Genomic DNA, 25,966 nt, shown 5'->3' with positions numbered 1-25,966 from the left:
ATGAGAGAGGAGAGATGGAGGAGACACAGAGGAGAGGAGATGAGAGACAGGAGAGGGAGAGAGGAGAGGAGAGAGAGAGAGGAGGAGAGATGAGAGGGGAGAGATGAGAGAGGAGGAGAGGAGATGAGAGAGGGAGAGAGATGAGGAGAGAGGAGGAGGGGAAATGAGAGAGGAGGAGAGAGAGGAGGAGAGAAATGGAGAGGAGGAGAGAGAGAGGAGAGGGGAGATGAGAGAGGAGGAGAGGGGAGATGAGAGAGGAGAGAGGGGAGAGAGAGGAGGAGAGAGAGAGGAGGAGAGGGGAAATGAGAGAGGAGGAGAGGGGAGATGAGAGAGGAGGAGAGGGGAGATGAGAGAGGAGGAGAGGGGAGATGAGAGGAGAGAGAGAGGAGGAGAGGGAGATGAGAGAGGAGGAGAGGGAGATGAGAGAGGAGGACAGAGATGGAGAGGAGAGAGGAGAGAGGAGAGAGAGAGAGAGAGAGGAGAGGGGAGAGAGAGAGAGAGATGAGAGGAGAGAGAGGGGAGATGAGAGAGGAGGGAGATGAGAGAGAGAGAGGAGAGAGAGAGGGGAGATGAGAGAGGGGAGACAGAGAGGAGAGGGGATCCTCCATGAGAGGGGGAGATGAGAGAGGAGAGAGGGGAGATGAGAGAGGAGGAGAGGGGAGATGAGAGAGGAGGAGAGGGGAGATGAGAGAGGAGGAGAGGGGAGATGAGAGAGGAGAGAGGGGAGATGAGAGAGGAGGAGAGGGGAGATGAGAGAGGAGGAGAGGGGAGAGAGAGGAAGAGAGAGGAGATGAGAGAGGAAGAGAGGGGAGATGAGAGAGGAAGAGAGGGGAGATGAGAGAGGGAGAGGGGAGAGGAGAGAGGGAGAGGGGAGATGAGAGAGGAGAGAGGGGGAGATGAGAGAGGAAGAGAGGAGATGAGAGAGGAGAGAGGGGAGATGAGAGAGGAGGAGAGGGGAGATGAGAGAGGGAGAGGGGAGATGAGAGGAGGAGAGGGGAGATGAGAGAGGAGAGAGGGGAGATGAGAGGAGAAGAGAGGGAGATGATGAGAGAGGAGAGGAGAGGGAGATGATAGAGGAGGAGAGGGAGATGAGAGAGAGGAGAGGGGAGATGAGAGAGGAGGAGAGGGGAGAGAGAGAGGGGAGATGAGAGAAGGAGAGGGGAGATGAGAGAGGAGGAGAGGAGAGATGAGAGAGGAGAGAGGGGAGATGAGAGAGGAGGAGAGGGGAGATGAGAGAGGAGAGAGGGGAGATGAGAGAGGAGGAGAGGGGAAATGAGAGGAGGAGAGAGGAGATGATTGAGAGGAGAGGGGAGATGATAGAGGAGGGAGAGAGGGGAGATGAGAGAGGAGAGAGGGGAGATGAGAGGAGGAGAGGGGAGATGATAGAGGAGGAGAGGGGAGATGAGAGGAGGAGGAGATGATTGAGGAGAGAGGAGAGAGAGGAGGAGAGGGGAGATGAGGAGGAGAGAGAGAGATGAGAGGAGGAGAGAGGGGAGATGAGAGAGGAGGAGAGGGGAGATGAGAGAGGAGGGGAAATGAGAGAGGGGAGATGATGAGAGGGGATGAGAGAGAGGGGAGATGATAGAGGAGGATGGGAGAGGAGGAGAGGGGAGATGAGAGAGGAGAGGAGAGGGGAGATGAGAGAGGATGAGAGAGGAGGAGGGGAGATGAGAGAGGAGAGAGAGGGAGAGAGGGGAGATGAGAGGAGGAGAGGAGAGATGAGAGGAGGAGGGGAAATGAGAGAGAGGAGATGATAGAGGAGGAGAGGGGAAATGAGAGAGGAGGAGAGAGGGGAAATGAGAGAGGAGAGAGGAGGAGAGAGGGAGATGAGAGAGGAGAGAGGGGAGAGAGGAGGAAGAGAGGGGAGATGAGAGAGGAGGAGAGGGGAGATGAGAGAGGAAGAGAGGGGAGATGAGAGAGGAAGAGAGGGGAGATGAGAGAGGAAGAGAGGGGAGATGAGAGAGGAAGAGAGGGGAGATGAGAGGGGAGATGAGAGAGGAGGGGAGATGAGAGAGAGAGAGAGGGGAGGGGAGATGAGAGAGGAAGAGAGGAGGGAGAGGAAGAGAGGGGAGATGAGAGAGGAAGAGGGGAGATGAGAGAGGAAGAGAGGGGAGATGAGAGAGGAAGAGAGGGGAGATGAGAGAGGAAGAGGGGAGATGAGAGAGGAGAGAGGAAGAGAGGGGAGATGAGAGAGGAAGAGAGGGGAGATGAGAGAGGAAGGGGAGAGGGGAGATGATGAGAGAGGAAGAGAGGGGAGATGAGAGAGGAAGAGAGGGGAGAGAGAGAGGAAGAGGGGGAGATGAGAGAGGAAGAGAGGGGAGATGAGAGAGGAAGAGAGGGGAGATGAGAGAGAAGAGAGGGGAGATGGGAGATGAGAGAGGAGGAGAGGGGAGATGAGAGAGAGAGGAGAGAGGGGAGATGATAGAGGAGAGAGAGGGGAGATGATAGAGGAGGAGAGGGGATGAGAGAGGAGGAGAGGGAAATGAGAGAGGGGAGAGGGGAAATGAGAGAGGAGGAGAGGGGAGATGAGAGAGGAAGAGAGGAGATGAGAGAGGAAGAGAGGGGAGATGAGAGAGAGGAAGAGAGGGAGATGAGAGAGGAAGAGGGGAGATGAGGGGAGAGGAGGAAGAGAGGGGAGATGAGAGAGGAAGAGAGGGAGATGAGAGAGGAAGAGAGGGAGATGAGAGAGGAAGAGAGGGAGATGAGAGAGGGAAGAGGGGAGATGAGAGAGGAAGAGAGGGGAGATGAGAGAGGAAGAGAGGGGAGGAGATGAGAGAGGAGGAGAGGAGGGGAGATGAGAGAGGAGGAGAGAGGGAGATGAGAGAGGAGATGAGAGAGAGAGGAGAGAGAGAGGAAGAGAGGAGAGAGAGGGAGAGAGAGAGGAAGAGAGGGAGATGAGAGAGGAGAGAGGGGAGGAGAGAGGAAGAGAGGGAGAGGAGGAAGAGGGAGATGAGAGAGGAGAGAGGGAGATGAGAGAGGAAGAGAGGGAGAGGAGAGAGGAAGAGAGGAGAGGGGAGGGGAGATGAGAGGGGAGATGATAGAGAGGAGATGATAGAGGAGGAGAGGGGAGATGAGAGGGGAGAGGAGGAGAGGAGATGAGAGAGGAGGAGGGAGATGAGAGAGGAGGAGAGGGGAAATGAGAGAGGAGGAGAGGGGATGAGAGAGGAGGAGAGGGGAGATGATAGAGGAGGAGAGGGAGAGAGGAGGAGAGGGGAGATGAGAGAGGAGAGGAGGGAGATGAGAGAGGAGGAGAGGGAATGAGAGAGGAGGAGAGGGAGATGAGAGAGAGGAGAGGGGAGATGATAGAGGAGGAGAGGGGAGATGATAGAGGAGGAGAGGGGAGATGAGGAGAGGGGAGATGAGAGAGGAGGAGAGGGGAGATGAGAGAGGAGAGAGGGGAGATGAGAGAGGAGGGAGATGAGAGGGGAGATGATAGAGGGGAGATGAGAGAGAGGGGAGATGAGAGGGGAGAGGAGAGAGAGGGAGATGAGAGAGGAGGGAGATGAGAGAGGAGGAGATGGGAGATGAGAGAGGAGAGGGAGAGAGAGAGAGAGGAGATGAGAGAGGAGAGGGGAGATGAGAGGAGAGAGGGAGATGAGGGGAGAGAGAGGAAGAGAGGGGAGATGAGAGAGGAGAGAGGGAGATGAGAGAGGAAGAGAGGGGAGATGAGAGAGGAAGAGGGGAGATGGGAGATGAGAGAGGAAGAGAGGGAGAGATAGAGGAGGAGGAAATGAGAGAGGAGGAGGGGAGATGAGAGAGGAGAGAGAGGGAGAAGAGAGGGGAGAGAGAGAGGGAGATGAGAGAGGGAGAGAGGAGAGAGGGGAGAGAGAGAGAGGAGAGAGAGGGGAGAGGGAGATGAGAGAGGAGGGAGAGAGAGGAGGAGAGAGGGGAGAGATGAGAGAGGAGGGAGAGAGGGGGAGATGAGAGAGAGGAGGAGATGATAGAGGAGGAGAGGGAAATGAGAGAGGAGATGATAGAGGAGGGAGGGGGAAATGAGAGAGGAGGAGAGGGGAGATGAGAGAGGAGGAGAGGGAGATGAGATGAGAGAGGGGAGATGAGAGAGGAGGAGAGGGGAGATGAGAGAGGAGGAGAGGGGAGATGAGAGAGAGAGAGGGGAGATGAGAGAGGAGGGAGATGGGAGATGATAGAGGAGGAGAGGGGAGATGAGAGAGGAGGAGAGAGGGGAGACGGGAGAGAGAGGAGATGAGGGAGGGGAGATGAGAGGAGGAAGAGAGGGAGAAATGAGAGAGGAGGAGATGATAGAGGAGGAGAGATGAGAGAGAGGAGATGAGAGAGGAGATGAGAGAGGAGGAGATGAGAGGAGGAGGAAGAGAGAGGAGAGGAAATGAGAGAGGAGGAGGAGATGAGAGAGGAGGAGAGAGAGGGGAGATGAGAGAGGAGGAGGGGAGATGAGAGAGGAGGAGATGAGGAGAGGGGAAATGAGAGAGGAGGAGGGGGAGAGGAGAGAGGGGAGAGGGGAGAGAGGAGGAGGAGAAGAGGGGAGATGATAGAGAGAGGGGAGATGAGAGAGGAGGAGAGGGGAGATGAGAGGAGGAGAGGGAGAGATGAGGAGGAGAGGGGGAGAGAGGAGGAGGGGAGATGAGAGAGGAGGAGAGGGGAGATGAGAGAGGAGAGGAGATGAGAGAGGAGGAGAGGAAATGAGAGGGAGGAGATGAGAGGAGGAGAGGGGAAAGAGAGAGGAGGAGAGGAGGAGAGGGGAGATGAGAGAGGAGGAGAGAGAGGGAGATGAGAGAGGAGAAGAGAGGGGAGATGAGAGAGGAGAGAGGGAGGAGATGAGAGAGGAGATGAGAGAGGGAGAGAGAGAGAGGAGGAGAGGGGAGATGAGAGAGGAGGAGGGGAGATGAGAGGAGGAGAGGGGAGATGAGAGAGGAGAGAGGGAGATGAGAGAGGAGGAGAGGGAGAGAGAGGAGAGGGGAGATGAGAGAGGAGGAGAGGGAGATGAGAGGAGGAGAGAGGAGGAGATGATGAGAGGAGGAGGAGAGGGAGATGAGAGAGAGGGAGAGAGGAGGGAGAGAGGAGAGAGGGAGATGAGAGAGGGGAGAGAGAGGGGAGAGATGAGAGGAGGAGAGGGGAGATGAGAGGAGGAGAGGGGAGATGAGAGAGGAGGAGAGGGGAGATGAGAGAGGAGGAGAGGGAGATGAGAGAGGAGGAGAGGGGAGATGAGAGAGGAGGAGAGGGAGATGAGAGAGAGGAGAGGGAGATGAGAGAGAGGAGGAGAGAGGAGATGAGAGATGAGGAGATGATAGAGGAGGAGAGAAATGATAGAGGAGGGAGATGATAGAGGAGGAGATGAAAGAGGAGGAGATGAGAGAGGAGGAGAGGGAGAGAGAGAGGAGGAGAGGGGAGGAGGAGAGGGAGATGAGAGGGGGAGAGGGGAGATGGGGAGGAGAGGAGGAGAGGGAGGGAGATGAGAGGAGAGAGGAAATGAGAGAGGAGGAGATGAGAGAGGAGGGAGAGGAGGGAGATGAGAGAGGAGGAGAGGGGAAGAGAGGGAGAGGAGAGGAGGAGAGGGGAGATGAGAGAGGAGGAGAGAGAGGAGAGGGAGAGAGAGAGGAGAGGGAGAGATGAGAGAGGAGAGGAGAGAGAGGGGAGATGAGAGAGGAGGAGAGAGGAGATGAGAGAGGGGAGGGAGGAGAGGGGAGATGAGAGAGGAGGGAGAGGGAGATGAGAGAGGAGAGAGAGGGAGATGAGAGAGGAGAGGGGAGAGAGAGAGAGGGGAGATGAGAGAGGAGGAGAGGGGAGGGGAGAGAGAGAGAGGAGAGGATGAGAGAGGGGAGATGAGAGAGGGGGAGAGAGGGAGATGAGAGAGGAGAGAGAGAGGAGATGAGGAGAGAGAGATGAGAGAGAGGGAGATGAAGAGAGATGAGAGAAGGGAGATGAGAGAGGAGAGAGAGGGAGATGAGAGAGGAGGAGAGAGGGGAGGATGGAGAGAGGAAGAGAGGGGAGATGAGAGAGGAAGAGAGGGGGAGATGAGAGAGGAAGAGAGGAGAGAGAGGGGAGAGAGAGAGGAGAGAGGGGAGATGAGAGAGGAGGAGAGGGGAGATGAGAGGAGGAGAGAGGGGAGATGATAGAGGAGAGGGAGATGAGAGAGGAGGAGAGGGAGATGAGAGATGAGAGAGGGAGATGAGGAGAGAGGGAGATGAGAGGAGAGAGAGGGGAAATGAGAGAGGAGGGGAGAGGAGGAGAGGAGGAGATGAGAGAGGAGGAGAGGAAATGAGAGAGGAGAGAGAGGAGGAGATGAGAGAGGAGGAGAGAGAGGAGGAGGGGGAAATGAGAGAGGAGGAGAGGGGAGATGAGAGGAGGAGGAGATGAGGGGGAGATGAGAGAGGAGGAGAGGGGAGATGAGAGAGGAGGAGAGATGAGAGGAGGAGAGGGGAAATGAGAGAGGAGGAGAGAGGAGGAGGAGAGAGAGAGATGAGAGGAGAGGGGAGAGAGAGGAGAGGGGGAGATGATGAGAGAGGGGAGGGAGAGGGGAGATGAGAGAGGAGGAGGGAGATGAGAGAGAGGGGAGGAGAGAGGGAGGGGAGATGAGAGAGGAGGAGGGAGATGAGAGAGGAGGAGGGGAAATGAGAGAGGAGGAGAGATAGAGGAGGAGAGGGAAATGAGAGAGGGGAGATGAGAGGAGGAGAGGGGAGATGAGAGAGAGGGGAAATGAGAGAGGAGGAGAGGGAGATGAGAGGAGGATGAAGAGAGAGAGGGAGATGAGAGGGAGGGGAGATGAGAGAGGAGGAGAGGGGAGATGAGAGAGGAGGAGAGGGGAGATGAGAGAGGAGGAGAGGGAGATGAGAGAGAGGAGAGGGGAGATGAGAGAGGAGAGAGGAGAGGAGAGGGGAGATGAGAGAGGAGGAGAGGGAGAGGAGGAGAGGGGAGATGAGAGAGGAGGAGAGATGGGAGATGAGAGAGGAGGAGAGGGGAGATGAGAGAGGAGGAGATGAGAGAGGAGGAGAGGGGGAATGATGAGAGGAGGAGAGGGAGATGAGAGAGGAGGAGAGGGGAGATGATAGAGGAGGAGAGGAGATGAGAGAGGAGGAGATGAGAGGGAGATGAGAGGAGGGAGATGAGAGAGAGGAGGAGATGAGAGGAGGAGATGAGAGGGGAAATGAGAGGAGGAGATGATAGAGAGGGAAATGAGAGAGGAGGAGATGATAGATGGAGGGGGAGATGGGAAGGGAGATGATTTAGGAGGAGAGGGAGATGAGGGGGAGGAGGAGAGATGGGAGATGAATGAGAGAGGGGAGGAGAGAGGGGAGATGAGAGAGGAGGAGAGGGAAATGAGAGAGGAGGAGATGAGGAGAGAGGGAAATGAGGGAGATGAGAGAGGAGAGGGGAGATGAGAGGAGGAGAGGGGAGATGAGAGAGGAGGAGAGGGAGATGAGAGAGGAGGAGAGGGGAGATGACTCTGGCCCAGGGGAGAGAGGAGGAGAGGGGAGATGAGAGAGGAGATGAGGATGAGGAGGGAGATGAGAGATGAGGAGAGGGAGAGATGAGAGAGGAGGAGATGGGGAGATGAGAGAGGAGGAGAGGGAGATGAGAGAGGAGGAGATAGAGGACAGAGGGAAATGAGAGAGGAGGAGATGATAGAGGAGGAGGGATGGGAAATGAGGAGGAGGGAGGAGATGAGGAGAGGGGAGATGAGAGGGGAGAGGGGAGATGAGAGAGGAGGAGAGGGGAGATGAGAGAGGAGGAGAGGGAGATGAGGGAGATGAGAGATGAGGAGAGGGAGATGAGAGAGGAGGAGAGGGAGGAGGAGGAGGGAGATGGGAGAGGAGAGAGATGAGAGAGGAGGGAGGGAGATGAGAGAGGAGGAGATGGGAGATGAGAGAGGAGATGATAGAGGAGGAGATGAGAGAGGAGGAGATGGGAAATGAGAGAGGAGGAGATGATAGAGGAGGAGAGGGGAAATGAGAGAGGAGGAGATGAGATGAGGAGAGGGGAGATGAGAGAGGAGGAGGGAGATGATAGAGGAGGAGAGGAGATGAGAGATGAGGAGGGGAGATGAGAGAGGAGGAGAGGGAGATGAGAGAGGAGGAGAGGGGAGATGAGAGAGGAGGAGAGGGGAGATGAGAGAGGAGGAGAGGGAGATGAGAGAGGAGGAGAGGGAGATGCACAGGAGATGAGAGATGAGGAGATGATAGAGGAGGAGAGGGAAATGATAGAGGAGGAGATGATAGAGGAGGAGAGGGGAAATGAAAGAGGAGGAGATGAGAGGAGGAGAGGGGAGATGAGGAGAGGGGAGATGAGAGAGGAGGAGAGGGGAGATGAGGAGAGGGGAGATGAGGAGAGGGAGATGAGGAGAGGGGAAATGAAAGAGGAGGAGAGGGGAAATGAAAGAGGAGGAGATGATAGAGGAGGAGAGGAGAAATGAGAGAGGAGGAGAGAAGAAGATGAGAGAGGAAGAGGGGAGATGAGAGGAGGAGCAGTATTATCATCTGCCAGATTGTGTATAATCTGTTGATCATTTCTAACAGTTAGATGTTAGAATATGAATCATTACTATTATTATTATTGTTTAGTCAGATTAATTAACATGACAAGTAGATCATCAGACACACACTCACCAACACTCCCTCCCTACCTCCCCTACGCTCCCTCCCCACGCTCCTCACCCCTCCCCTACGCTCCCTCCCTACGCTCCCTCACCTACGCTCCCTCCCCAACGCTCCCTCCCCAACGCTCCCTCACCAACGCTCCCTCACCAACGCTCCCTCACCAACGCTCCCTCACCAACGCTCCCTCACCAACGCTCCCTCACCAACGCTCCCTGCTCACCTTCCAGCAGGACTCACAGAACTCCTTGACGTTGACGGTGCGGCAGAGAGTGATGATGAAGACGGTGAGGGAGTCAGAGGGGAGGCAGTTATAACACACCACCGCATCCAGCACCTGTAGAGCCATCTGGACACACACACACCGACCGAGACCACACACACACACACACACACACACACACCGACCGAGACGACACACACACACACACCGAGACGACACACACACACACCGAGACGACACACACACACACACACCGAGACGACACCCACACACACACACCGAGACGACACCCACACACACACCGAGACGACACCCACACACACACCGAGACGACACCCACACACACACCGAGACGACACCCACACACACACCGAGACGACACCCACACACACACCGAAACGACACACACACACACACACCGAAACACACACCGAAACACACACACACACAAACACACACCGACAACGACACACACACACACACACACACACACACACACACCGAGACGAGACACACACACACACACACCGAGACGACACACACACACACACACACCGAGACGACACACACACACACACCGAGACGACACACACACACACACACCGAGACGACACACACACACACACACACCGAGACGACACACACACACACACACACACCACACCGACACACACACACACACACACACCGAGACGACACACACACACACACACCGAGACGACACACACACGACACACACACCGAGACGACACACACACCGAGACGACACACACACCGAGACGACACACACACCGAGACGACACACACACACACACCGAAACGACACACACACGACAACGACACACACACACACACACACCGAAACGACACACACACACACACACACACACACCGAAACGACACACACCGAAACGACACACACACACACACACACCGAAACGACACACACACACACACACCGAAACGACACACACACACACACACCGAAACGACACACACACACACACGAAACACACACACACACACCGAAACGACACACACACCACACACGAAACACACACACCGAAACGACACACACACACACACACACGAAACACACCGAAACGACACACACACACCGAAACGACACACACACACACCGAAACGACACACACACACACACCGAAACGACACACACACACCGAAACGACACACACCGAAACGACACACACACACACACACACCGAAACACACCGAAACGACACACACCGAAACGACACACACACACACACCGAAACGACACACACACACACACCGAAACGACACACACACACCGAAACGACACACACACCCCGAAACGACACACACACCCCGAAACGACACACACACCCCGAAACGACACACACACCCCGAAACGACACACACACACCGAAACGACACACACACACCGAAACGACACACACACACCGAAACGACACACACACACCGAAACGACACACACACACCGAAACGACACACACACACACACACACACACACACACACAGACACGTAAGGGTTAATGACCTCATGAATAAAAAGTCCAGAGTTGTAAAACCTCGACATCAGAGTAAATGAAATATTACCTCAATGTCTGCAGAGTAAATTAAATATTACCTCAATGTCTGCAGAGTAAATTAAATATTACCTCAATGTCTGCAGAGTAAATTAAATATTACCTCAATGTCTGCAGAGTAAATTAAATATTACCTCAATGTCTGCAGAGTAAATTAAATATTACCTCAATGTCTGTCGAGGCTGTTGTCCGGTTACACAGCAGACAGATCTTCCTGTTGGACAAAACCACACACACTGAGACCTAGCGTGTGCATGTGCGCGTGTAACTAATCAGAAGACCCCACAAAATTATTATACTAACAAAAATTTGACCAACTGGGGACAGTTTGTTAGTCCCTACAAGGTCAAATGCCATTTCTAGTGGGGTTTAGGGCATGGGTGTCAAACTCTGGCCCATGGGCCAAATTTGGCCCGCGGGGTAATTATATTTGGCCCGCGAGACAATACCAAATTACTACTAGAGCTGGCCCGCCGGTATTATACAGCGCATTCACCACTAATACTACGAATCCCATAATGCTCTGCTGTTTTCGTGCGCCAATCAGGACAGGACCCAGAAACGCTCTCTCCTCTGTGACAGTAGTCATAGCAACATAGACGCTACAACTGTCAGCGAGCTAACCCTTCCCAAAAATGGCGAAAAGAAAGGCAGAAAACAGGAGATTTCTGGACAAGTGGGAGGCAGAATATCTGTTTACATATGTAAAAGACAAACCTGTTTGTCTTGTTTGTGGAGTCAACGTGGCTGTAAGTAAGGAGTACCACATTAGACGACACTATGAAACGAAACACCATGACAAATACAAGGACCTGGACATGACTCAAAGGAGCCAGAAAGTAGAGGAGATGAAAAGAAGTTTGGTTTCACAACAGAATATGTTTAAAAAAGCCACATCACAAAGCGAGGCTGCTGTAAAGGCTAGTTATATAGTGGCAGCAGAGATCGCAAAATCAGCCCGGCCCTTTAATGAGGGAGAAGGTTTAAATGCATGAAGGTTTGTGACCTCGTATGCCCAGAGAAAAAACAAGCATTTTCAAACGTGAGCCTGAGCAGGAACACAGTAGCTGATCGCACATGTGATCTTGCCACCAATCTGTATGACCAGCTGATGGAAAAGGGAAAATATTTTGTTGCGTTCTCCCTCGCTGTGGATGAGAGCTGCGACGCATCTGATACTGCTCAGCTGTCAGTCTTCATCCGTGGAGCGGACTCAAATCTGTGTGTTACGGAGGAGCTATTAGGATTCAAATCAATGCATGGCACAACCACAGGAAAGGAAATCTTTGAGGAGGTTTCCAAATGTGTAACTGAAATAAAGCTGCCGTGGGATTAAACTCGTTGGATTAACGACAGATGGTGCGCCAGCGATGTGCGGTAAAAAGAGTGGACTGGTGGGCATGGTTCGGGAGAAGATGCGGGAAGAGAACTGTGCAGGTGAGCTAACTGTTTACCACTGCATCATACATCAGGAAGCACTGTGTGCCAAAGCCCTAAAGATGGAACATGTTATGACCACAGTAACACAGGTAGTTAACTTTACAAGAGCCAAAGGTCTAAATCACCGCCAGTTTAAATCTTTTCTGGAGGAGTGTGGTTCGGAATACGCAGACGTGCCGTATCACACAGAGGTGAGATGGCTAAGCAGAGGAAAAGTACTGAACAGATGTTTCCAGCTGCGTGAGGAAATATGTCAATTCCTGGAAACCAAAGGGAAGGATACAGCGGAGCTCCGGGAGCAAAAGTTCCTGTGTGAGCTGGCCTTTCTCTGTGACATCTCGAGCCATCTCGATGCGCTGAACCTGCAGCTTCAGGGGCGGGGGCGCATCATCACAGACATGTACGCTGCAGTGAGGGCCTTCAACACTAAACTGTGCCTGTGGGAGAATCAGATGCTGCAAGGAAACCCTTGCCATTTTCCCTGCTGCCAATCCATAAAAGCGCAGATCTCTACCGCCGTGTTCCCATGCGCACAAGTTTGCTGAAAAACTCAGTGTTCTCGCCGCTGAGTTTAGCCGGCGATTTGCCGACTTCGATGCCCAGAAATGCAAGTTTGAACTGCTTAGTAATCCCTTCGCAGTTGATGTGGAAAATGCACCAACCAACATCCAAATGGAGCTGATTGAACTCCAGTGCAACAACACGCTGAAGTCAAAGTATGATGCTGTGGGCGCCGCACAGTTTCCACGTTTCATCCCTGACACAATGCCTCAGCTCCGCACCCAAGCTGCTCAGATTCTCTCCATGTTCGGCAGCACTTATCTATGCGAGCAACTTTTCTCCTCGATGAAGATGACCAAAACAACTCACAGGAGACGTCTGACTGATGAACATCTTTGCTCGATACTGAGGATTTCTTCAACTCAGAGCTTGAGCCCAGACATTGATGAACTAGCATCCAAGAAGAGATGCCAGGTATCTGGCTTGGGCACATCAGATTAGACCAGTGTGCAATAATTAACGTTTTCTTTATGCACTTTTTCTTGCTACAAGGCATGGGCTTGAATGGTTGATTGATTTCTTATCATTTTATTTGTAAAATTATTAGCCAGTGGAAAAAGTTTATTTTGGTATTTAAATCAGAAGGCTGCAAATAGAAAAGAGGCATACAATTTTTATTTACATTTTATTTATTTAATAAATGAATGCCGTCGATGTGTTTTTTCATTTGAAATTCGATTTTGCATGTCTCCACTATTAAATGATATATTGTATGGTAATAAGCGATGCTCGTTCCATATTCAATGTTAAAGCAAAACTTGTTTGGCTCCATATTAAAAGGTTAATTTGTTCAACGTTGGCCGTGACTTTGTTCAGGTTTTACATTTTGGCCCACTGGGTATTTGAGTTTGACACCCCTGGTTTAGGGTTTAGGGTAGAATTAGTGTTAGGAGTTAGAGTGAGGTTGAGGGTTAGGAGCTAGGGTTTCGAGTTAAGGTTAGGGTACAGGTTAGGGATTAAGGTTAGGGTACAGGTTAGGGATTAAGGTTAGGGATTAAGGTTAGGGATTAAGGTTAGGGATTAAGGTTAGGGAAAATAGTATTTTGAATGGGACTGAATTGTGTGTCCCCACAAGGTTAGTTGTACAAGACTGTGTGTGTTCTTACTGGACCATGACGGACACGTTCTGGTCGAGGTAGCAGCTGTTGAACTTGACCAGGTTGACCAGGACGTGGAGGAAGTCAGCGGTCAGACCAATGTCCATCCACAGCAGGACAAACCCAGCTGCAGGTGATCAATAAATTAAATCAACCAGTCAGTCAAACATATCGTGACCAAATCAGTCAAAGAATATCGTGACCAGTCAGTCAAAACATATCGTGACCAGTCAGTCAAAACATATCGTGACCAGTCAGTCAAAAAATATCGTGACCAGTCAGTCAAAAAATATCGTGACCAGTCAGTCAAAAAATATCGTGACCAGTCAGTCAAAAATTATCGTGACCAGTCAGTCAAAAATTATCGTGACCAGTCAGTCAAAAATTATCATGACCAGTCAGTCAAAAATTATCGTGACCAGTCAGTCAAAAATTATTGTGACCAGTCAGTCAAAAATTATTGTGACCAGTCAGTCAAAAATTATTGTGACCAGTCAGTCAAAAATTATTGTGACCAGTCAGTCAAAAATATCATGACCAATCAGTCAATATCTTTCTCAAGGGTCCCAGTTGGTCTATTCATTGGGCAAGTGAATATCTCATGGACAGACTCTGTAACATGGTAACATGGTAGTGTAACGACTGTCAAAAGACTGTGGGGTGGAACCACCTACATGTCAAAGACTGTGGGGTGGAACCATCTACAGGTCAAAGACTGTGGGGTGGAACCATCTACAGGTCAAAGACTGTGGGGTGGAACCATCTAGATGTCAAAGACTGTGGGGTGGAACCATCTACAGGTCAAAGACTGTGGGGTGGAACCATCTACAGGTCAAAGACTGTGGGGTGGAACCATCTACAGGTCAAAGACTGAGGGGTGGAACCATCTACAGGTCAAAGACTGTGGGGTGGAACCATCTGGAACCATCACAGGTCAAAGACTGTGGGGTGGAACCATCTACAGGTCAAAGACTGTGGGGTGGAACCATCTACAGGTCAAAGACTGTGGGGTGGAACCATCTACAGGTCAAAGACTGTCAAAGGGGTGGAACCATCTACAGGTCAAAGACTGTGTCAAAGACTGTGGGGTGGAACCATCTACAGGTCAAAGACTGTGGGGTGGAACCATCTGTGGGGTGGAACCATCACAGGTCAAAGACTGTGGGGTGGAACCATCTACAGGTCAAAGACTGTGGGGTGGAACCATCTACAGGTCAAAGACTGTGGGGTGGAACCATCCATCATACAGGTCAAAGACTGTGGGGTGGAACCATCTACAGGTCAAAGACTGTGGGGTGGAACCATCTACAGGTCAAAGACTGTGGGGTGGAACCATCTACAGGTCAAAGACTGTGGGGTGGAACCATCTACAGGTCAAAGACTGTGGGGTGGAACCATCTACAGGTCAAAGACTGTGGGGTGGAACCATCTACAGGTCAAAGACTGTGGGGTGGAACCATCTACAGGTCAAAGACTGTGGGGTGGAACCATCTACAGGTCAAAGACTGTGGGGTGGAACCATCTACAGGTCAAAGACTGTGGGGTGGAACCATCTACAGGTCAAAGACTGTGGGGTGGAACCATCTGTGTCAAAGACTGTGGGTGGAACCATCTACAGGTCAAAGACTGTGGGGTGGAACCATCTACAGGTCAGGTCAAAGACTGTGGGGTGGAACCATCTACAGGTCAAAGACTGTGGGGTGGAACCATCTACAGGTCAAAGACTGTGGGGTGGAACCATCTACAGGTCAAAGACTGTGGGGTGGAACCATCTACAGGTCAAAGACTGTGGGGTGGAATCTACAGGTCAAAGACTGTGGGGTGGAACCATCTACAGGTCAAAGACTGTGGGGTGGAACCATCTACAGGTCAAAGACTGTGGGGTGGAACCATCTACAGGTCAAAGACTGTGGGGTGGAACCATCTACAGGTCAAAGACTGTGGGGTGGAACCATCTACAGGTCAAAGACTGTGGGGTGGAACCATCTATAGGTCAAAGACTGTGGGGTGGAACCATCTACAGGTCAAAGACTGTGGGGTGGAACCATCTACAGGTCAAAGACTGTGGGGTGGAACCATCTAGAGGTCAAAGACTGTGGGGTGGAACCATCTACAGGTCAAAGACTGTGGGGTGGAACCATCTACATCAAAGACTGTGGGGTGGAACCATCAGGTCAAAGACTGTGGGGTGGAACCATCTACAGGTCAAAGACTGTGGGGTGGAACCATCTACATCACAGGTCAAAGACTGTGGGGTGGAACCATCTACAGGTCAAAGACTGTGGGGTGGAACCATCTACAGGTCAAAGACTGTGGGGTGGAACCATCTACAGGTCAAAGACTGACTGGGGTGGAACCATCTACATCACAGGTCAAAGACTGTGGGGTGGAACCATCTACATCACAGGTCAAAGACTGTGGGGTGGAACCATCTACATGTCAAAGACTGTGGGGTGGAATCATCTACAGGTCAAAGACTGTGGGGTGGAACCATCTACAGCTCAAAGACTGTGGGGTGGAACCATCTACAGGTCAAAGACTGTGGGGTGGAACCATCTACAGGTCAAAGACTGTGGGGTGGAACCATCTACATCACAGGTCAAAGACTGTGGGGTGGAACCATCTATAGGTCAAAGACTGTGGGGTGGAACCATCTACAGGTCAAAGACTGTGGGGTGGAACCATCTACAGGTCAAAGACTGTGGGGTGGAACCATCTACATGTCAAAGACTGTGGGGTGGAACCATCTACAGGTCAAAGACTGAGGGGTGGAACCATCTACATCACAGGTCAAAGACTGTGGGGTGGAACCATCTACAGGTCAAAGACTGTGGGGTGGAACCATCTACAGGTCAAAGACTGTGGGGTGGAACCATCTACAGGTCAAAGACTGTGGGGTGGAACCATCTACATCACAGGTCAAAGACTGTGGGGTGGAACCATCTACATCACAGGTCAAAGACTGTGGGGTGGAACCATCTACATGTCAAAGACTGTGGGGTGGAACCATCTACAGGTCAAAGACTGAGGGGTGGAACCATCTACATCACAGGTCAAAGACTGTGGGGTGGAACCATCTACAGGTCAAAGACTGTGGGGTGGAACCATCTACAGGTCAAAGACTGTGGGGTGGAACCATCTACAGGTCAAAGACTGTGGGGTGGAACCATCTACATCACAGGTCAAAGACTGTGGGGTGGAACCATCTACATCACAGGTCAAAGACTGTGGGGTGGAACCATCTACATGTCAAAGACTGTGGGGTGGAATCATCTACAGGTCAAAGACTGTGGGGTGGAACCATCTACAGGTCAAAGACTGTGGGGTGGAACCATCTACAGGTCAAAGACTGTGGGGTGGAACCATCTACAGGTCAAAGACTGTGGGGTGGAACCATCTACATCACAGGTCAAAGACTGTGGGGTGGAACCATCTATAGGTCAAAGACTGTGGGGTGGAACCATCTACAGGTCAAAGACTGTGGGGTGGAACCATCTACAGGTCAAAGACTGTGGGGTGGAACCATCTACAGGTCAAAGACTGTGGGGTGGAACCATCTACAGGTCAAAGACTGTGGGGTGGAACCATCTACAGGTCAAAGACTGTGGGGTGGAACCATCTACAGGTCAAAGACTGTGGGGTGGAACCATCTACAGGTCAAAGACTGTGGGGTGGAACCATCTACAGGTCAAAGACTGTGGGGTGGAACCATCTACAGGTCAAAGACTGTGGGGTGGAACCATCTACAGGTCAAAGACTGTGGGGTGGAACCATCTACAGGTCAAAGACTGTGGGGTGGAACCATCTACAGGTCAAAGACTGTGGGGTGGAACCATCTACAGGTCAAAGACTGTGGGGTGGAACCATCTACAGGTCAAAGACTGTGGGGTGGAACCATCTACAGGTCAAAGACTGTGGGGTGGAACCATCTACAGGTCAAAGACTGTGGGGTGGAACCATCTACAGGTCAAAGACTGTGGGGTGGAACCATCTACATAGGTCAAAGTCAAAGACTGTGGGGTGGAACCATCTACAGGTCAAAGACTGTGGGGTGGAACCATCTACAGGTCAAAGACTGTGGGGTGGAACCATCTATAGGTCAAAGACTGTGGGGTGGAACCATCTACAGGTCAAAGACTGTGGGGTGGAACCATCTACATGTCAAAGACTGTGGGGTGGAACCATCTACATCTACAGGTCAAAGACTGTGGGGTGGAACCATCTACATCTACAGGTCAAAGACTGTGGGGTGGAACCATCTACAGGTCAAAGACTGTGGGGTGGAACCATCTACAGGTCAAAGACTGGGGTGGAACCATCTACATCACAGGTCAAAGACTGTGGGGTGGAACCATCTACAGGTCAAAGACTGTGGGGTGGAACCATCTACAGGTCAAAGACTGTGGGGTGGAACCATCTACAGGTCAAAGACTGTGGGGTGGAACCATCTACAGGTCAAAGACTGTGGAGTGGAACCATCTACATCTACAGGTCAAAGACTGTGGGGTGGAACCATCTACAGGTCAAAGACTGTGGGGTGGAACCATCTACAGGTCAAAGACTGTGGGGTGGAACCATCTACAGGTCAAAGACTGTGGGGTGGAACCATCTACAGGTCAAAGACTGTGGGGTGGAACCATCTACAGGTCAAAGACTGTGGGGTGGAACCATCTACATCTACAGGTCAAAGACTGTGGGGTGGAACCATCTACATCTACAGGTCAAAGACTGTGGGGTGGAACCATCTACAGGTCAAAGACTGTGGGGTGGAACCATCTACAGGTCAAAGACTGTGGGGTGGAATCATCTACAGGTCAAAGACTGTGGGGTGGAACCATCTATAGGTCAAAGACTGTGGGGTGGAACCATCTACAGGTCAAAGACTGTGGGGTGGAACCATCTACAGGTCAAAGACTGTGGGGTGGAACCATCTACAGGTCAAAGACTGTGGGGTGGAATCATCTACATGTCAAAGACTGTGGGGTGGAATCATCTACATGTCAAAGACTGTGGGGTGGAACCATCTACATGTCAAAGACTGTGGGGTGGAACCATCTACATGTCAAAGACTGTGGGGTGGAACCATCTACATGTCAAAGACTGTGGGGTGGAACCATCTACAGGTCAAAGACTGTGGGGTGGAACCATCTACATCACAGGTCAAAGACTGTGGGGTGGAACCATCTACAGGTCAAAGACTGAGGGGTGGAACCATCTACATCACAGGTCAAAGACTGTGGGGTGGAACCATCTACAGGTCAAAGACTGTGGGGTGGAACCATCTACAGGTCAAAGACTGTGGGGTGGAACCATCTACAGGTCAAAGACTGTGGGGTGGAACCATCTACAGGTCAAAGACTGTGGGGTGGAACCATCTACAGGTCAAAGACTGTGGGGTGGAACCATCTACAGGTCAAAGACTGTGGGGTGGAACCATCTACATCACAGGTCAAAGACTGTGGGGTGGAACCATCTACATGTCAAAGACTGTGGGGTGGAATCATCTACAGGTCAAAGACTGTGGGGTGGAACCATCTACAGTCAAAGACTGTGGGGTGGAACCATCTACAGGTCAAAGACTGTGGGGTGGAACCATCTACAGGTCAAAGACTGTGGGGTGGAACCATCTACATCACAGGTCAAAGACTGTGGGGTGGAACCATCTACAGGTCAAAGACTGTGGGGTGGAACCATCTACAGGTCAAAGACTGTGGGGTGGAACCATCTACAGGTCAAAGACTGTGGGGTGGAACCATCTACAGGTCAAAGACTGTGGGGTGGAACCATCTACAGGTCAAAGACTGTGGGGTGGAACCATCTACAGGTCAAAGACTGTGGGGTGGAACCATCTACATGTCAAAGACTGTGGGGTGGAACCATCTAGATGTCAAAGACTGTGGGGTGGAACCATCTACATCTACAGGTCAAAGACTGTTGGGTGGAACCATCTATAGGTCAAAGACTGTGGGGTGGAACCATCTATAGGTCAAAGACTGTGGGGTGGAACCATCTACAGGTCAAAGACTGTGGGGTGGAACCATCTACAGGTCAAAGACTGTGGGGTGGAACCATCTACAGGTCAAAGACTGTGGGGTGGAACCATCTACAGGTCAAAGACTGTGGGGTGGAACCATCTACAGGTCAAAGACTGTGGGGTGGAACCATCTACAGGTCAAAGACTGTGGGTGGGGTCAAAGGTGGAACCATCTACAGGTCAAAGACTGTGGGGTGGAACCATCTATAGGTCAAAGACTGTGGGGTGGAACCATCTACAGGTCAAAGACTGTGGGGTGGAACCATCTACAGGTCAAAGACTGTGGGGTGGAACCATCTACAGGTCAAAGACTGTGGGGTGGAACCATCTACAGGTCAAAGACTGTGGGGTGGAACCATCTACAGGTCAAAGACTGTGGGGTGGAACCATCTACAGGTCAAAGACTGTGGGGTGGAACCATCTACAGGTCAAAGACTGTGGGGTGGAACCATCTACAGGTCAAAGACTGTGGGGTGGAACCATCTACATGTCAAAGACTGTGGGGTGGAACCATCTACATGTCAAAGACTGTGGGGTGGAACCATCTACATGTCAAAGACTGTGGGGTGGAACCATCTACATGTCAAAGACTGTGGGGTGGAACCATCTACAGGTCAAAGACTGTGGGGTGGAACCATCTACAGGTCAAAGACTGTGGGGTGGAACCATCTACATGTCAAAGACTGTGGGGTGGAACCATCTATAGGTCAAAGACTGTGGGGTGGAACCATCTATAGGTCAAAGACTGTGGGGTGGAACCATCTACAGGTCAAAGACTGTGGGGTGGAACCATCTAGGTCAAAGACTGTGGGGTGGAACCATCAGGTCAAAGACTGTGGGGTGGAACCATCTACAGGTCAAAGACTGTGGGGTGGAACCATCTACAGGTCAAAGACTGTGGGGTGGAACCATCTAGATGTCAAAGACTGTGGGGTGGAACCATCTACATCTACAGGTCAAAGACTGTGGGGTGGAACCATCTACATCTACAGGTCAAAGACTGTGGGGTGGAACCATCTACAGGTCAAAGACTGGGGTGGAACCATCTACATCACAGGTCAAAGACTGTGGGGTGGAACCATCTACAGGTCAAAGACTGTGGGGTGGAACCATCTACAGGTCAAAGACTGTGGGGTGGAACCATCTACATGTCAAAGACTGTGGGGTGGAACCATCTACAGGTCAAAGACTGTGGGGTGGAACCATCTACAGGTCAAAGACTGTGGGGTGGAACCATCTACATGTCAAAGACTGTGGGGTGGAACCATCTATAGGTCAAAGACTGTGGGGTGGAACCATCTATAGGTCAAAGACTGTGGGGTGGAACCATCTACAGGTCAAAGACTGTGGGGTGGAACCAGGTCAAAGACTGTGGGGTGGAAACATCACAGGTCAAAGACTGTGGGGTGGAACCATCTACAGGTCAAAGACTGTGGGGTGGAACCATCTACAGGTCAAAGACTGTGGGGTGGAACCATCTACAGGTCAAAGACTGTGGGGTGGAACCATCTACAGGTCAAAGACTGTGGGGTGGAACCATCTACATACAGGTCAAAGACTGTGGGGTGGAACCATCTACAGGTCAAAGACTGTGGGGTGGAATCCATCTGGAACCATCACAGGTCAAAGACTGTGGGGTGGAACCATCTACAGGTCAAAGACTGTGGGGTGGAACCATCTACAGGTCAAAGACTGTGGGGTGGACTGTGGGGTGGAACCATCTACAGGTCAAAGACTGTGGGGTGGAACCATCTACAGGTCAAAGACTGTGGGGTGGAACCATCTACAGGTCAAAGACTGTGGGGTGGAACCATCTACAGGTCAAAGACTGTGGGGTGGAACCATCTACATCTACAGGTCAAAGACTGTGGGGTGGAACCATCTACAGGTCAAAGACTGTGGGGTGGAACCATCTACAGGTCAAAGACTGTGGGGTGGAACCATCTACAGGTCAAAGACTGTGGGGTGGAACCATCTACAGGTCAAAGACTGTGGGGTGGAACCATCTAGATGTCAAAGACTGTGGGGTGGAACCATCTACAGGTCAAAGACTGTGGGGTGGAACCATCTACAGGTCAAAGACTGTGGGGTGGAACCATCTACAGGTCAAAGACTGTGGGGTGGAACCATCTACATCTACAGGTCAAAGACTGTGGGGTGGAACCATCTACATCTACAGGTCAAAGACTGTGGGGTGGAACCATCTACAGGTCAAAGACTGTGGGGTGGAACCATCTACAGGTCAAAGACTGTGGGGTGGAACCATCTACAGGTCAAAGACTGTGGGGTGGAACCATCTACAGGTCAAAGACTGTGGGGTGGAACCATCTACAGGTCAAAGACTGTGGGGTGGAACCATCTACAGGTCAAAGACTGTGGGGTGGAACCATCTACAGGTCAAAGACTGTGGGGTGGAACCATCTACAGGTCAAAGACTGTGGGGTGGAACCATCTACAGGTCAAAGACTGTGGGGTGGAACCATCTACAGGTCAAAGACTGTGGGGTGGAACCATCTACAGGTCAAAGACTGTGGGGTGGAACCATCTATAGGTCAAAGACTGTGGGGTGGAACCATCTACAGGTCAAAGACTGTGGGGTGGAACCATCTACAGGTCAAAGACTGTGGGGTGGAACCATCTACAGGTCAAAGACTGTGGGGTGGAATCATCTATCATGTCAAAGACTGTGGGGTGGAACCATCTACATGTCAAAGACTGTGGGGTGGAACCATCTACAGGTCAAAGACTGTGGGGTGGAACCATCTACAGGTCAAAGACTGTGGGGTGGAACCATCTACAGGTCAAAGACTGTGGGGTGGAACCATCTACATCACAGGTCAAAGACTGTGGGGTGGAACCATCTATAGGTCAAAGACTGTGGGGTGGAACCATCTACAGGTCAAAGACTGTGGGGTGGAACCATCTACAGGTCAAAGACTGTGGGGTGGAACCATCTAGATGTCAAAGACTGTGGGGTGGAACCATCTACAGGTCAAAGACTGTGGAACCATCTACATCACAGGTCAAAGACTGTGGGGTGGAACCATCTACAGGTCAAAGACTGTGGGGTGGAACCATCAAAGACTGGAACATCACAGGTCAAAGACTGTGGGGTGGAACCATCTGGAACATCACAGGTCAAAGACTGTGGGGTGGAACCATCTACAGGTCAAAGACTGTGGGGTGGAACCATCTACAGGTCAAAGACTGTGGGGTGGAACCATCTACAGGTCAAAGACTGTGGGGTGGAACCATCTACAGGTCAAAGACTGTGGGGTGGAACCATCTACAGGTCAAAGACTGTGGGGTGGAACCATCTAAAGGTCAAAGACTGTGGGGTGGAACCATCTACAGGTCAAAGACTGTGGGGTGGAACCATCTACAGGTCAAAGACTGTGGGGTGGAACCATCTACAGGTCAAAGACTGTGGGGTGGAACCATCTACCATCTACAGGTCAAAGACTGTGGGGTGGAACCATCTACATCACAGGTCAAAGACTGTGGGGTGGAACCATCTACAGGTCAAAGACTGTGGGGTGGAACCATCTACAGGTCAAAGACTGTGGGGTGGAACCATCTATAGGTCAAAGACTGTGGGGTGGAACCATCTAGATGTCAAAGACTGTGGGGTGGAACCATCTACAGGTCAAAGACTGTGGGGTGGAACCATCTACAGGTCAAAGACTGTGGGGTGGAACCATCTACAGGTCAAAGACTGTGGGGTGGAACCATCTACAGGTCAAAGACTGTGGGGTGGAACCATCTACAGGTCAAAGACTGTGGGGTGGAACCATCTACAGGTCTGGGGTGGAACAGGTCAAAGACTGTGGGGTGGAACCATCTACAGGTCAAAGACTGTGGGGTGGAACCATCTACAGGTCAAAGACTGTGGGGTGGAACCATCTACAGGTCAAAGACTGTGGGGTGGAACCATCTACAGGTCAAAGACTGTGGGGTGGAACCATCTACAGGTCAAAGACTGTGGGGTGGAACCATCTGGAACCATAGGTCAAAGACTGTGGGGTGGAACCATCTACAGGTCAAAGACTGTGGGGTGGAACCATCTACAGGTCAAAGACTGTGGGGTGGAACCATCTACAGGTCAAAGACTGTGGGGTGGAACCATCTACAGGTCAAAGACTGTGGGGTGGAACCATCTACAGGTCAAAGACTGTGGGGTGGAACCATCTACAGGTCAAAGACTGTGGGGTGGAACCATCTACCATCTACAGGTCAAAGACTGTGGGGTGGAACCATCTACATCTACAGGTCAAAGACTGTGGGAACCATCTACAGGTCAAAGACTGTGGGGTGGAACCATCTACAGGTCAAAGACTGTGGGGTGGAACCATCTACAGGTCAAAGACTGTGGGGTGGAACCATCTACAGGTCAAAGACTGTGGGGTGGAACCATCTACAGGTCAAAGACTGTGGGGTGGAACCATCTACAGGTCAAAGACTGTGGGGTGGAACCATCTACAGGTCAAAGACTGTGGGGTGGAACCATCTACAGGTCAAAGACTGTGGGGTGGAACCATCTATAGGTCAAAGACTGTGGGGTGGAACCATCTACAGGTCAAAGACTGTGGGGTGGAACCATCTACATCACAGGTCAAAGACTGTGGGGTGGAACCATCTACATCACAGGTCAAAGACTGTGGGGTGGAACCATCTACAGGTCAAAGACTGTGGGGTGGAACCATCTACAGGTCAAAGACTGTGGGGTGGAACCATCTACAGGTCAAAGACTGTGGGGTGGAACCATCTACAGGTCAAAGACTGTGGGGTGGAACCATCTACAGGTCAAAGACTGTGGGGTGGAACCATCTACAGGTCAAAGACTGTGGGGTGGAACCATCTACAGGTCAAAGACTGTGGGGTGGAACCATCTACAGGTCAAAGACTGTGGGGTGGAACCATCTACAGGTCAAAGACTGTGGGTGGAACCATCTACAGGTCAAAGACTGTGGGGTGGAACCATCTACAGGTCAAAGACTGTGGGGTGGAACCATCTACAGGTCAAAGACTGTGGGGTGGAACCATCTACAGGTCAAAGACTGTGGGGTGGAACCATCTACAGGTCAAAGACTGTGGGGTGGAACCATCTACAGGTCAAAGACTGTGGGGTGGAACCATCTAGATGTCAAAGACTGTGGGGTGGAACCATCTACAGGTCAAAGACTGTGGGGTGGAACCATCTACAGGTCAAAGACTGTGGGGTGGAACCATCTACAGGTCAAAGACTGTGGGGTGGAACCATCTACAGGTCAAAGACTGTGGGGTGGAACCATCTACAGGTCAAAGACTGTGGGGTGGAACCATCTACAGGTCAAAGACTGTGGGGTGGAACCATCTACAGGTCAAAGACTGTGGGGTGGAACCATCTACAGGTCAAAGACTGTGGGGTGGAACCATCTACAGGTCAAAGACTGTGGGGTGGAACCATCTACAGGTCAAAGACTGTGGGGTGGAACCATCTACAGGTCAAAGACTGTGGGGTGGAACCATCTACAGGTCAAAGACTGTGGGGTGGAACCATCTACAGGTCAAAGACTGTGGGGTGGAACCATCTATACAGGTCAAAGACTGTGGGGTGGAACCATCTACAGGTCAAAGACTGTGGGGTGGAACCATCTACAGGTCAAAGACTGTGGGGTGGAACCATCTATAGGTCAAAGACTGTGGGGTGGAACCATCTACAGGTCAAAGACTGTGGGGTGGAACCATCTACAGGTCAAAGACTGTTGGGTGGAACCATCTCTATAGGTCAAAGACTGTGGGGTGGAACCATCTATAGGTCAAAGACTGTGGGGTGGAACCATCTATAGGTCAAAGACTGTGGGGTGGAACCATCTATAGGTCAAAGACTGTGGGGTGGAACCATCTACAGGTCAAAGACTGTGGGGTGGAATCATCTACAGGTCAAAGACTGTTGGGTGGAACCATCTATAGGTCAAAGACTGTGGGGTGGAACCATCTATAGGTCAAAGACTGTGGGGTGGAACCATCTATAGGTCAAAGACTGTGGGGTGGAACCATCTATAGGTCAAAGACTGTGGGGTGGAACCATCACATGTCACAGTGTAAAAAGGGTTGATGTTGTCTCACCTATGTCCTCCTCCAGGTACGTGATGTCCTTCCCGTTCTCCGTCAGGGCCTTGAACACCTCCAGCCTGTCAGACAGGTCCTCATTGGACGGCTGGTAGTCTCTGATCACCTTGAAGAAGAAGGCCCGCAGAGGACCCAGATGCTCACCCTGGTAGACACACACACACAGAGACACACAGACACACACACAGAGAGAGAGGGAGGCAACACACACACACACACAGAGAGAGAGAGAGGGAGGCAACACACACACACACACACACAGACACACACACACACACACAGAGAGAGAGGGAGGCAACATACTTTCTTGTTCTCTGTGGCGCCTCCTAGATAGTGTGTG

The 25,966-nt window shown here is 51.7% G+C and overlaps 1 protein-coding gene across 1 annotated transcript in view; it reads right to left on the bottom strand.

The window, feature by feature from the left end:
* Positions 1-25,966, bottom strand: part of LOC124020654 (tuberin-like) — an 81,289-nt gene that overhangs the window by 47,918 nt on the left and 7,405 nt on the right. Inside the window, 4 exon segments of the mRNA XM_046335896.1 lie at positions 8,791-8,916; positions 10,549-10,597; positions 13,491-13,608; positions 25,624-25,771. Coding sequence (XP_046191852.1) covers positions 8,791-8,916; positions 10,549-10,597; positions 13,491-13,608; positions 25,624-25,771 — 441 coding nt within the window.

This window comes from Oncorhynchus gorbuscha, unplaced genomic scaffold, assembly GCF_021184085.1.
Source record: "Oncorhynchus gorbuscha isolate QuinsamMale2020 ecotype Even-year unplaced genomic scaffold, OgorEven_v1.0 Un_scaffold_873, whole genome shotgun sequence".
NCBI classification, from domain to species: Eukaryota; Metazoa; Chordata; class Actinopteri; order Salmoniformes; family Salmonidae; genus Oncorhynchus; species Oncorhynchus gorbuscha.
The sequence above is the reverse complement of the archived record's forward strand: the minus strand, read 5'-3'. Positions and strand labels throughout refer to the sequence as shown.